A 14,564-nucleotide genomic window follows, 5' to 3' on the forward strand; every position below is an offset into this window, starting at 1 on the left:
CAAAGGGGAAGTGACTTACAACTGCTGGGGGAGATACAACAACAGTGGCCTTTGGTCTCTTTGAACTTCTGTGAAAGAGAAGAGAAATCAGTGGACACAGAAACCCCCATAGAACACCATCGTCTTTTAGTTTTTGTTTTTATGCATACCTTGGCTCTTGCAAGGTGTGTGCAAGCTTCTCCAGGAACAGATGCACAGCTGCCTACCTGAGGGATGAGAGGTGGAGATGGGTAAGTTCTTCTGTATTACAAGCTGAAATCCTTTCCGTGGAAGCTGCTACCCTTCAGTAGACTCCAGAGTTGCAAAATAGTCAAGTCAGGCAGATTATGCCAGTGCAATAGTTGTCTGGGTGGGAAGCAGATTTCTCGTGATTGTTAGCCACCATCTTCTTAGGATCCTTGTCTGCCTTCACTTTTGAAGGATAGTTTTATGGGGGGATATAGTTTCTTTTCAACACTTTGACCATGTTGTTCCACTGCCTTCTGTCAGTTTTTTTTTTTCTGAATAGAAGTCAGCTATTAATCATACTGTTTATTTCCCTGTGGACATTTTTTTCTTTCTCTTTTCAGCTTTTTTTGTCTTTATCTGTCAGCACTTTGACTACAGTTTTGTTTAGGTGTGGTTCTTTTTGCGTGTATTACACTTGGTGGTTTGTTGGGTTACATGGATCTGTAGATTAATATTTATCATAAAATTTGGAAAGTTATTTCTTTAAATATTTTTTTCTACCTCTCTCTCTGTAGCCTCTCCTTCTTGGACTTCTATTTTATCTGTATTTTTTGGATTGGATAATTTCTCTTGGCCTGATTCTTCTGCCATCTCAAATTTGCTGTTAAGCTTAGTGAAGTTTTCATTTCATTTCTTACGCTTTTCAACTCTAAAATTTCTAGGTGATTTGTATTTCTCACATTTATAGGAGAATTTATATATTCTGTTTCCTTACTGAAATTTCATAGTGAAAGGTGTAAGCAGTGGCACCTAGAGATGAGGCTGCAGGCGAGATGTTCAGGCCAGGCTTATTCAAGGAGGGAGGTGACCCACCTGGGCAGTGCAGAGGTGGCATCTGTGCCTGTGGGCAGTTAGAGATCTCTTCTTTGTAGGGCTATAGGGGGTGGACAAATTTCACAACTTTCCTTTGGCCTGAACTTCAGGAGGTAGAACTAACCATATCTTTTGTGTCTTTGTCTTAGGACAAGAGGAAAAAAAGGGGAAAGGGTTTATTGTGGCTCCATTAGGCCCTCCCCACCCCCACCCCCACCCCCAGTGTTCTCAACTTTTGTTTAAAAAGGGTGATGGGGATGATAGTCTGTCTTCGGAAATTGCTTCTGGCTGCATAGGGTCATAATTGTCCTCAGTGGGATGAGTAGGGTGTTGGTAGTGCTGTGTGGGTTTGGGGTACATTGGGAGAGGGTTTGGGAATAGTAGATTGAGTGGCAACTGTAGCTGACATCTTTTTTACGTGTCTTGAATAAATGAGGATAGGAATTGGATGACACAAGGGGCAATGGTTAATAATAGGAGAAGTGTCCGGGGGTGGGGGTGGGGGTGTCAAGAGTGGTAAGATCTAGCATCCTCACTGGCTGTTGAAGCAAAATTCTTTGTTTTGAGAGCATAGGTGGGTAGCCTGTTCCCAGAGCTGGTTGATGCCCTCTCAGACCAGACTAGATTTGTTGGTGTAGAAACAGCAGGTGTCCTGTAACAAGTGTAAAGGCCCCTTTTCCTCTGCTATGATTAGATCTAAGTCTCCAAGATGGTGGGGGGTAGGGGCGCAACTGGAAAGTAATAAAAGGATGAACAAGTTAACTGTATCTTCTAGAGAACTGAAAAATTATGAAATGTGTAAAGGAGGGGTGTATTTTATTTTTTATTTTAATGGTGGAGACAGGAGAGAGAAATAGAGGTCTTTAAAACTTAGAAAGACCAGAGAATGTGGTTTCAGTATTTATTAGAATTAATCAATTTACCTGTATTAGAAGTAAGTTATTTATGGCCATCCTGGTGTGACAAAGTTGAGTTCGTTTTCAAGTCAGACATACCAGTTAATTGAAAGTTGTTCTCATGAGTCCATGGGTATGTCTAGGAGACTGTTGGTTCCAGAAGGTGAATATAATCTGTTTTAAGGCAATTATACTTTCCTTTTTAGTGCCTTTTTCTTTTGTTGAGAAGACATGGTTCTGGGGTTTTAGTGAAAGATGCCTCTTGGGACATTTTATTTTAAGGACCCAGAGTCATGGTAGTCAAGGTTCCCTTCTGTAGAGGGGCCTGGTCTTCTCACTTAGGCCTTTTGAGTAACTGTGTCTAGAGAAGTTTTAAACTGGCAGCTACTGTTGGAAAACTTTTCTGCTTTCAGGGCTGCTTTCAGTCCCATTTTCTCACTTTCTCTATCCTTTTTCCGCCCAAAGTTGGTGGGCAGAGGGAAGTTGGGAGGGTGGAGAGAAGTTCACAAAGAGGGGAAGCAAAGTGGCTGCCAGGCTTGTGAGTTCCCCCACCCACCCTGCCTGGGCCCCAGGCCCCAGGCCACGCATACCTATACTTGATTCTGTCAGCTGTGGTCTAGGGAATGCATATGGCTTCCCACATCACTGGCATGGGAGCCAGTGGATCTGCAGCCTCAGGGTTCCAGGTCTTGTACCAACAGCCCCACCTGCACTGTGAGGAGGGGTGCACAGCTATTAGACAAGAGAGAGGAAGATGAGAGAAGTCCAGGAATTGGTGGGGTGGTAGGGAGCAGAGGGGATTGAGGCTCAGTGACAGGTTAGGAGGTGGAGGAGTGGTAGGAGATTGAGAAATCCCTGGAAGGAGGGAAGATAGGAAGACTGGGGAAAATAGAGGGGGAGGTGGCACCCATAGCTCAGTGGGCACCAGCCATATACACCCAGGCTGGTGGGTTCAAACCCAGCCCGGGCCAGCTAAACAACAATGACAACTGCAACAAAAAAGTAGCCAGGCATTGTGATGGGTGCCTGTAGTCCCAGCTACTTGGGAGGCTGAGGCAAGAGAATTGCTTAAGCCCAAGAGTTTGAGGTTGTTGGGAACTATGACACCACAGCACTCTACTGAGGGTGACATAGTGAGATTCTGTCTCAAAAAGAAAGAAAGAAAATAGAAAATAGAGGGCAAGGTGTTCAAGCAACTATTTGTATAGGGAAGGGTAAGAGCAGAGGGAAAGGAAGGCCTGAAGATAGGGGATTTTGTTTCATTTGCCATTTGTTTTTTGTTTGTTTGTTTTTGTTTTTGAGGAACTTATGTAAATTCTTTAAGATACTGAAATTAAAGGTCTTGTTTTCTAATTTGTATTGAGGTTGAAGGAGATACCCCCGGGGTGTTTCTGTTGAGGAGGGTGGAAGGGCCAGCTCCCATGTCTCAGATGTCCTTCCCTACTTGGGTGGAAAAGAAAACGTCCCTTGTTTCCCAAGAACCAGGAATGAAAAATGAAGTAAGACTTAAAAAGGTCAAGCATCGGGCAGCGCCTGTGGCTCAAGGGAGTAGGACACTGGTCCCATGTACCGCAGGTGGCGGGTACAAACCTGGCCCCGGCGAAAAAACTGCCCCCCGCTCCCCCCAAAAAAGGTCAAGCATCCCTATTTTTTTTCTCAGAAACCTTGAGGTCCCTGAGACTTCAAAAGCCTAAAAGAGGGTCCAGCACTGGGTTTGAAGTGAAAAATGAAATGATTTGAGATCCCTGGTAACCCAGAAGAAAGCTCAGCACTAGGACACAAAACCCTTTGATTAGGTGCAAGCAAATGAGGAAAGTAAGATACAAGGGGTCAGTGAGAACATATAGAGGCCCAGGGAGAGGCAAAGAGCAAGCCAAGGGGTTTCTGTTTGAAGCTATTCAGAGTCCTTATGTTTGGAATGGCAGTTAGGGTGAAATCCCCTAGGATTCTCTAACAGGTGGGGCAGTGGAATCAGGTCTAGGCACAATAGGGCTGGGTTCTGAGAAAACTGGAGTGACTAGGGAAGCTGGCGGTCAGCCACCAGTGTTGGATTTCTGGCACCATTTGAAAGGTGTAAGCAGTAGTGCCCAGAGATGAGGCACAGCGGAGATGTTCAGGTCAGGTTTATTGAAAGGGGAAGGTGACTTTCCTGGGCAGTGCAAAGGTGGCATCTGTTCCTGGGAGCTGTTAGAGACCCCTTCTATATGGAGCTGTAGAGGGTGAGCAAATTTCACACCTTGCTAGGAAGATGAGAGTCCTGTGGCCCAGATCCTTTGTGTCTTTGTCCAGGAGGAGAGGAGGGAGAGGAGGGGAAAGGGTTCATGTGTGGCTGCATTAGGCCCCCCTAGGTGTATTATATCGTTTTTCCTTTCATTTTATAAATGTAGTATCCTTTAAATTCTTTGAAAATTTTTATAATAGCCGCTTTGGGGCTTTTATCCTTTTATCCTTTAAATTCAACATCAGTTAGTTTGTATTGACTTCTTCCCCTCCCCCTACCTATGCCCTGCCAAATTTGGGTTACTGTTTCTTTGCGTGTCTTGTTATTTTTGGTTAATGTTGAACGTTTTAGATAATGTAGTAACTCTGGAATCTGTTTCATTTTTCCAAGATTGTTGATTCTAGTAACTTTCCTGAACTAACATTGCTGAATCTGTCTTTCCCAGTGGTGTGTATTTATTGATGTATCTGCCTAGCTATTTTTTATTCTTAATTTCACATTTTAATTGAGCTTCCTAGATACCACCCTGTGTCTAGGATTTGAGCAGAGTCTGTGTTCAGACACTTTGGGCCCTTAAGTCTACCCTAGCCTTTTCTTGTAGGTAGTGTTCCGTGTGCATCTATGTAGTTTCTCAGTCAGCAGAGAAGAATAGAGAACTTATCTCAGCCTTTTAATGGCTTTCTTATTTTCAGGACCATCTCATCAACTTCTGACTAGTTGATTGCTTGCTCCAGCTAGTCTTATTGCTTTAAACTGGCGAAGTGATGGGTTTCTTCTATATGTTCCTGAGTTGACTGCTCTTAGCTGGAAAAGCTGTTGTATTATATTTTCCCTACCCCCAGTCTCATATTGAGTGCTCCTTGAGCAGCAAAACTGCTGGTTTTCTTGTTCAGTCTTAGACTGATGAAACTACTGTTTTTGCCAACCAAGCTGAGTGGCAAGAGGGGCATACTTTGAGAGCAGCCTCAGGCAAGAAGACCACACTTCCCAATTGGTTATGGTTTTGATTGATTTCAAATGCCCTGAAATAGTTGTTTTAGACTGTTATATTTTGTATTCCCCTGGTTTCTTCCCCCCTGCCCCTTCCTCACTGAGGAATCACTGAATTCACACAAGGTCTGGCAATTAAGTTGGCAAACTCATCCTAGAAAAAGTACTACATACCTCATTGCTGAATACTACTTTACTACAGTCACCTTCAAAGTACTTCCCTTGGTAAACTGCATCAGTGCCAGTACCTAGTGTATACTGATTTTTTGCTTTTTTCTTTATTTGCTCCTCTAAATAGTGAGCTTTTTGCGGGCTCTCCGTTTTTACATTTTGTACCCCTACTCCCATCCACTATGGGTAGCTGATTGGTTGCCTTGCATTTTGCCTGCCTCTAGCCCTTGAGGTTTTGCTCAAGTATCTGTCTCCACCTCAGTAAGCTTCTTATAATTTTAACCCAGCCAAAATGGCTTTCCTGCTTTTGGCGTTCAGAATCCATGAGAACATTTTGGCACTTCATGTCTAGTCACCGTATGTCTCTCTTATATTGTGTTTTGACTGAACTTCTTGCCTTTGTGTCTTATCTTCCCAGTTGGGGTAGGACTGAGTTATAATTTATTATGTGCAACATAGCCTAGCAGAGTTGTTTTGTGTATTAGTAAATATTGAGGAAATATGTTTGATTTACTTATTTTCTCTCAGCCTACATATACAGTTGAATTTAGAGTCTGAGGAAATTTCAGGATATGGGCGGTGCCTGTGGCTCAGTCGGTAAGGCGCCGGCCCCATATACCGAGGGTGGCGGGTTCATGCCCGGCCCCGGCTGAACTGCAACCAAAAAATAGCTGGGCGTTGTGGCGGGCGCCTGTAGTCCCAGCTACTCGGGAGGCTGAGGCAAGAGAATCGCTTAAGCCCAGGAGTTGGAGGTTGCTGTGAGCTGTGTGATGCCATGACACTGTACTGTGGGCCATAAAGTGAGACTGCCTCTACAAAAAAAAAAAAAAAAAAATAGTTGTTAAAATATATTTTTATTTTCTTATGATAGAGTATAGCAGCCTGGGTCTATTTAGACCCAGAGAAATTATCACATGAGATTAAATAAGTTTTATATAAAAAGTATCAACCTGTGTTAAGACTAAGAAGGAAATTGAAGGGCAAACTTAGAACATGTTCAGACCTCATTAGATAGAGTGTGTTCCAGCACATTGATAGCAGAGAAAAGTTTAACGGTTTAGCCAGGCTGTAACTGTTTTGAGCAACTGAACAAGACATACACTACCCTACATGGTGCAGGCACATGCAAGTGGTGGGGGCTGGTATTCTGTGGCATGGTGTCACAAAAGAAGTAGAGTCTTAAAATGTCTTACTACTGCTGAATGTTATTAATGCATATATTACATAGATCTGCATATTTGAATAACCTCAGTACTTTTTAAAATATAGTTGGCTTTTTTTATATGTAGCATATGTTTACTATATATTTAACTGTTTAAATTTAGCAAGGACATTATAAGCATTTTTGTTATACCAGTTGCTTTTTTGTTTGTTTTTTAGGTAAAATCTGTAAAAACTGGGTCAGTTTTTTGGACAATGTGCTGCTGTTTATCGTATTTCTATATGGTAAGATTTCATATATGAAACTGTAGGAAGTCTAACAGGCCTTTGGCAGTTAGAGTAATTCCTATTCACATCTTGTGCTAGTTTTCTATTTCCTTTCTCCTGAAGACTTTAGGATTTTGATTTTGTTTAATGTGTTTTCTTTTATTAACCTATCATCCTCTTTCCCCCTACTTATCCCTAGGTCTTATATAGACTTATACTTTGATGGGGAGGATTAATAATTTGACCCCTCAAGTGTAATGGTTGCAACAAGTAAAACATTTTCTTTTTATAGGTACTATGTACAACTTTCAGAATATTTTAACTTTTCAGGGAGGATTACTTGAAGTCAGTTTGAGACCAGCCTGAGCAAGAGTGAGCCCCTGTCTCTACTGAAAATAGAAAAATTAGCTGGGTATGGTGGCAGGTGCCTGGAGCCCCAGCTACTTGGAAGGCTGAGGCAAGAAGATTGCTTGAGTCCAGAAGTTTGAGGTTCCTGGGAGCTAGGCTAAAGGCATGGCACTCTAGCCTGGGTGCTAAAGCTAGATTCTTTCTCAGCTTCCCCCAGAATATTTTAACTTCTTAATGGTGTTTAGACTTAAATTTAAATATTATTTTTCTATTGTTCCTAGATTCATTTTTTAATTGCTCTGAAAATTAAAATGTTTTTAAGTTAGATTGCAAACTAAAATGGAAATTTTGCCTGTCAAATATTGTGCACAAAACTATGTTTAGATGAAATAAGCTTTTAACAAACTCAAATAATTATAAAGATTATTCTGAAGACTGGTTTGTGCATATTGGAAATGACTTGGTAACTGAATGATGGCAAAATATCCTGAGTTTTTGACACTTTGTCCTCTTAATTTAGTGACCCCAGAGAAATAAGAACACTAAGAAGCCTTGGTGGAAAAGATAACCCAAGTAAAGATTAACTGAAAAAAGAGAGGGAATGATAAAAAGAGTATAAAAAGAATGTTCTTGTGACCCATTCTACTCTTTTCATTCCGTAGAGTAAATGAAGGTAAAATTCTTAAAATGATTTTGTATGGGTCAGAGAACAAATAAATAAAGCTCTATAGTGAAAGATCATGGGTACGATCAGCAAGTATTTTTCAGAACATCAGTTTTTCAGTTTTTTTTTTGTTGTTGTTCTTAAGTGGACAAAATAGATAAGGTAACATATTACCTAAATAATGGTCACATCCTCTAGGTTAACCTATAAACTACTTAACGTAATTTTTACAACACATTTCTGAAGATTAGGGTTCAGTGTTATATCTTCGTTCTTTCACTCTTTTCCTCATTATAGCCTGCATAGTAATCTCTTGCTAACTTTTTTTTCTTTTTAAACAAAGGTTACAGAATATGTACATACAAGTTATCCATGGCCCTTTTAAAGTGGTTAAAGGCTGGGGCACATTCTGTGCAGTTGTACCAATGATAGCAAACCTGTTCTCTTTCAGATCTATCCTTAAATTTGGAAATAGCCAGAAGTCTATTCTAATAATGCTACAAAGGCAGCATTATTAGATATGTTAATTTGTAGTCTCCTAAGCGACTGTTGATACAGATGATTCTTTTAAGCTTTTAATTATAGATTATATCTAAAAACTTCGATTTGGCAAGAGCTTATTGCCTATTATTTAGTGTACCTCCCAAATTTATAAATTCTGTTGTTGGTTGAGGTTGAACATTTCTCTTTTGAATATTTATTAATTTAGCCCATCTTCAGTTACTCTGATATGCGATAGGCCTAACATTGAAATATGGTCTTGTTTTGTAATCCAGTTGTAGAGAGAAATTTGTGCCCAGCTAGCACTTCTAAATTTGAGAATCTCAAAGCATACTTAGATCATCTAAGTATTTCTTCTAACTGAATTGTTGATGAGTGCCTACATTCATTGTTCTTACTCTCAGTGAATTTTCTTGCAATGAATTTATCACCACAAGATTTGTGACGTAAAAACTGTTTTTTTTAATTTATTATCTGTATTCTAAAACTCCTTATCTCCACGACAGCCTGTTTACTGCCAATTTACAAGTGATAAGGCTCTCAATTTTATTATTAAATCTAACTTAATTTGAACATTTCACTGTGAAATTAGAAAAAAGCATATTGAATTTGTGGGATCACATTATTTTAATTATCAATAAAAATAACAAGTACAGAAATCCATATTTAAGTGATTGTCAGCATTAAAAATCCTAGTGTTTTATATTTGTTCATTACATGTTTAGCTGTCATGATGAATAAAACTTAACTGTTTTGAAAAGTAAAAATATAAATTATGTAACTTAGCTTTTCTTTTCCCATAGGTCTCTGCTTGGGGTGGTTATGTGTTCATCATCAACCTTATACCACTGCATGTATTTGTGTTGTTGCTGATGCAGAGATACAGCAAAAGAGTCTACATAGGTGAGTAAGTAATTTGTCAACTAAAGTGTTTTATATACATTCTTTCCATGATACATAGATTTCTGTTGGGTATTACCCATGAAAAGGTAAAAGTGATATTTTTATGTTAATGAAGAAGGCCAGACATTTTTATATAACTGCTTTGTCATCAGTTTTTCCTTAATAAGTTTTGGTTTTGTTTTTGCAGAAATTATTTTGGGTTTAATAATTGTCAACCTTTTTTTTCTTTCAGTTTGGGGAATGGAAATTTTTGCCATGAAAATCATTCACATTTTTTCATATTGGAATTATTTAAATTCTCATTTGCTATGAGAGGTTGACATCCTCAAAAGTAAATTGTTCAATAAACTTCTGAAAGCCCTTTTTGATATAATATAAAAAATAAACTACGTCTGATGTCTCTAGAAAATCTTTGCTTTACAGGTTGTAAAGCAAGTCTTTTCACCATGGATGATATCTTGGTTATGAATGATGTCTCACCTTAGAGCTCATTTTCCATGACAGAGAATTTCTGTTGCTTGAATGAATCAGCAATTGCAGTCTGAAACCAGTATCTTAGTAAAAGAAAAATAATGCCATTCTATTATAAATATGTTGTTGGAAAATAGTAACACAAAGATAAAACTGAAGTATGTTCATTTTTAAAAACATAGTAGCATAGCAGTTCCACTCCCAAGTATTTACCCAAGATAACCAAAAATATATATTCACAGAAAAAGTTCTATGTGAGTGTTCATAGAAGCATTTATTATTCATTTATGAATAATTTATGAATAATAAATGAAGATAGCTCAAATGTCAATCATCTGATGAACAGGTAAATAAAATGTGGTTTATTCATACAATGGAATATTATTCAGCCATAAAAAGGAATGAAATGCTGATAACATGCTACAAATGTGAACTTTTTTTTAATTTTAGTTTTTGAATAGTTTATTTACACAGTTCAAATTTCAAAACATACCAAAAAAATGACTGTGTCTTTGGAGCTCGCTTTTCTTATCATTGATTCCTTTCACATAGGCACCCCATCACAATGTGAACTTTGAAAACATGCTGAGAAAAAAAGCTGGACACATATTATTGGATTTGTTTGTATGAAATGTCTAGAATAGACAAATCCATAGGGACATGAAGTAAATTAGTAGTTGGCAGGAGTATGAGGAGGGGGAGAATGGTATAGAGTGGAAGAATGACTAATGGATATGGGGTCTCTTTTTGGAATGAGAAAATGTTCTGGAATAGTAGTGATGGTCAGACAACCTTGTGAGTATACGATAGATACCTTAAGATAAATTTTACAGGGCAGTGCCTATGGCTCAGTGGATAGGGCACCAGCTCCATATACCGAGGATGGTGGGTTTAAACCCGGCCCCAGCCAAACTGCAACAAAAAATAGCCAGGCGTTGTGGTGGGCGCTTGTAGTCCCAGCTACTCGGGAGGCTGAGGCAAGAGAATCGCTTACCAGTGGTTCTCAATCTTCCTAATGCCGCAATGTAAGATAAATTTTGCAGTATAGAATTATCTCAGTTAAATAAAAAAATAATACAACCAAAAATTCACAGTATGTTAATTTCATTCATAGCCATTTCAGCATAGTTTGTAACATGATAATAGTCACCACTGGAATGATAGACTTGTATATCAAATTGTCATTATACATCACAGACTTCTAAAATACTTTATGTGTTTGTGTTTTTCACTCATTTAATTTTCTTTATTTTATTTTATTTTTTTTTTTTTATTTTTATTTATTTTTTTTGTAGAGACAGAGTCTCACTGTACCACCCTCGGTAGAGTGCCGTGGCGTCACACGGCTCACAGCAACCTCTAACTCTTGGGCTTACGCGATTCTCTTGCCTCAGCCTCCCGAGCAGCTGGGACTACAGGCGCCCGCCACAGCGCCCAGCTATTTTTTTGTTGCAGTTTGGCCGGGGCCGGGTTTGAACCCGCCACCCTCGGTATATGGGGCCAGCGCCCTACTCACTGAGCCACAGGCGCCGCCCATTCACTCATTTAATTTTCATAACACTGAGGATCAGTGCTATCTTCATGTTATAGATGAGGAAACAAGAACAGAGATAATTATTTGCTCTGAATCATTTACCTAGTAATAGAGATGAGGCCTGAGCTTGGGTATTTTGGCTTTAAAGCCCATAATGCTAAAATCTACTGTAGATGTGCTTCCCTACACATAACCATACTGTTGAAATACATCAACCTGTGATATTTTTCTGCCCTGAAAGCACTGTGAACATAGTTGAGATCTAGAAAGGAAAATGATAAATTAAACTGTAATCCTCAGGGTTTCGTTTTAGAAGACTATAAGGGAGGGTTTTTTTTTTTTTTTATTAAATGCCCATAGGGAGGAACTAAGTAAGTTTTTTGTTTAATTAAAAAAAAAAAAAAATGAGGTTCTGGAAATTTAGTGGTCAGGGAAGTAGAGTAGGGAGATACTGAGAAATATACTTTTATGAAATGCCCATGAATCAAGAAGAGCTAAAGGGGAAGTCAAAGTAATCAGAGAAATACATTGTTAAAGAGGTCAAAGGAAAGTACTTGCCATATAAAAAGTGAAAAACATAAGTGTATCTAACCCCTCTTGAACATTGCCCCAAAATCTAAAAGAATGAGAATTTGAGAAAGGACCTTGTATTTGCTAGGTAGGATTTTTCTAGTCATTCTAGAAAAGCATGCAATTAATACAACTTTGGTTGGCTCTTGAGACTGTGAAAAATAAAATGGTTTAGAGATGTATGTGTGTAAAGTTAAATTAGTAAATGTTTTATAGTAATCCTAGTCGTGTTCACTTCTGCACATTATTCCTAGTTTCTCTTCACCATACCCAGGTAGTTATCTAGGGGTATTTTTGATGATTTCTATTCTGTTTTTGTAGAACTTACTTTTAAGTATATGGAATGTGATAGTATAGAGCAAGTATTTCTCTTCTTTCATCTGAATTTTAGCAGGACTGACATTCAATTTCTCCTAACTTAATGGTCCTGCAAAAACAGAGACACTGTAAGGTGTTTGTATATGCAGGTTGTTTTCTGATTTTGGCATATATGTCCTTTTGTACAGTTCCCCCTTCAAGCAGAAATGTTTGGATAAATATAAAGAAGGCTTGATAAATGGAAAACTCAGATAATCATATTAACTAAAAGTTTGCCCGTGTTCTGAGTATCAAATTAAGTGAATTTAAAATGAATTATTTGAAATAATAATGAAAAAATTGTTTCCCTTTTGAGTGAGTTTTTTAGAAGTGTTCTTAATCAGTTAACACAGCTATAGAAGTTTCTTCACATGTGAAAAAGGAGGAATGTAGAAGGTTGATGTAGATGTATAGTGGTAGGAGAGGAACAGTATGGGAATTGGGGAAAAGGTATAAGAAAAGCCAATATAAGACACCTTCTCTACTTGATAAGATTTGAGGAGGAAAAATTAAATTTTTTGTGAGGACATATTTCACTACATTGGGATGTGAGTATTGAAAAGTTGTTACAAATAGGATTCTAATTGTGTTATGTTTTAATTTTGAGTTAATATGAGGGTATATATGATTAGGTTATGCTATTTGCATTTATAAGGTAACATCCAAGATGTAGTTAAATCCTTCACCCAGAAAGTGTGCTGTGTACCCCTACAATAGGTGGATGCTTACTGAGGCTCCTCTTCCCTCTCCACTTCTTAAATTTAACTGTTTTACTCTTGTATGGGCATATAGTTGTTGATCTACTACTTTCAGATTAGTACTGAGTAAATAGGATGCTTGGCTTTTCCATTCTTGAGATACTTTACTTAGGAGAATGTTCACCAGGTCCATCCAGGTAAATATAAAAGATGTAAAGTTTCCGTCTTTTCTATTGCTGAATAAAGTATTCCATGGTATACATCTACCATAGTTTATTAATCCATTCATGGGTTCATGGACACTTGGCTTATTTCCTCATCTTTGCAATTGTGAATTGAGCTGCTATAAACTTTGAGTACAAATGTCCTTTTTTTCCTTCTGGGTAGATAACCTAGACATTGGATTGTGGGATCAAATAGGAGGTCTACTTTTAGTTCTTTGAGGATTCTCCATAGTTTTGTCCAAAAAGGCTATACAAGTTTGCAATCCCACCAGCAATGCATAAGTGTACTTCTCTCTTCGTACCAACACCAGCATCTGCAGCTTTAGGACCTTGTGATGTGGGCTATTCTCACTGGTAGTGGTTTTGATTCGTATTTTGATTTTGTATCTCAAAGTGGTTTTGATTCATATTTGTCTGATTAGGGACAATGAGTATTTTTTCACGTTTGTTGGCCATTTATCTTCTTAGGAGAAGCTTCTGTTCATGTCACTTGCCCAATGATTGATAGGTTGTTTGCTCTTTTCTTGTTGATTTGCATAAGTTTGTTTTATTTCTGGTTATTGGCCTTTTGTCCAATTCATAACATCTGACTATCTTCTCCCATTCTGAAGGTTATTTGCTTTGTTGATTGTGTCTTAGTTGTGCAGAAGCTTTTTAACTTGATCAGGTTCCATTTATTTATTTTTGTTGTTCCAGGTGCCAGAAGGCCAATATCATTAATATTTTTTCTCATATTTTCCTCTAGGAAAATGGTGAGAGGTGCTGATCCAGTTTTAGTCTTCTACATGTGGCCAACCAGTTCTCCTAGCACCATTTATTAAGTGGGGATAGGATTTTAATGTTTTTACAAGAACACCCAAATCTACCTTATTTTGCACTTGCATAAAGACTGGTTTGCAAATATCAGATCATAACACTGATGGGATGGGATGAGATTTAACCTTTCTAATTTGATAAAAGTTTATCATACTTTGGCCAGGTGTGGTGACTCAAGCCTGTAATCCTAGCACTCCGGGAGGCTGTGCAGGTAGATTGCCTGAGCTCAAGAGTTGGAGGGTAGGCTCGGCGCCTGTAGCAGAGTGGTTATGGAGCCAGCCACATGCACCGAGGCTGTCAGATTCAAGCCCAGGCTGGGCCAGCTAAACAACAATGACAACTGCAACAAGAAATAGCTGAGTGTTGTGATGGACTTCTGTCGTCCCAGCTACTTGGGAGGCTGAAGCAAGAGAATCTCTTAAACCCAGGAGTTGAAGGTTGTGAGCTGTGACGCCATGATACTCTATAGAGGGTAACATAGTGAAACTCAGTCTCAAAAAAAAACAAAACCAAAAAACAAAAAAAAGAGTTGGAAACCAGCCTGAGCAATAGTGAGACCCATCTCTACTAAAAATAGAAAAACTAGCTGCACATTGTGGCAAGCACTTGTACTCCCAGCTACTTGGGAGGCTGAGATAAGAGGATCATGTGGACCCAAGAATTTGAGGTTGCTATGAGCTATGATGTCACAGCACTCAACCCCAGGGTGACTGAGAGAGACTCTGTCTCAA

At 38.7% G+C, this 14,564-nt stretch overlaps 1 protein-coding gene across 1 annotated transcript in view; it reads left to right on the forward strand.

Moving 5' to 3' along the window:
- STT3B (STT3 oligosaccharyltransferase complex catalytic subunit B) overlaps window positions 1-14,564 on the forward strand; it is a 133,510-nt gene that overhangs the window by 86,791 nt on the left and 32,155 nt on the right. Inside the window, exons 4-5 of the mRNA XM_053599334.1 lie at window positions 6,700-6,765; window positions 9,064-9,163. Of these exons, the coding sequence (XP_053455309.1) occupies window positions 6,700-6,765; window positions 9,064-9,163 (166 nt within the window). The remainder of the gene's footprint in view (window positions 1-6,699; window positions 6,766-9,063; window positions 9,164-14,564) is intronic.

This window comes from Nycticebus coucang, chromosome 8 (genome assembly GCF_027406575.1).
Source record: "Nycticebus coucang isolate mNycCou1 chromosome 8, mNycCou1.pri, whole genome shotgun sequence".
NCBI lineage: Eukaryota > Metazoa > Chordata > Mammalia > Primates > Lorisidae > Nycticebus > Nycticebus coucang.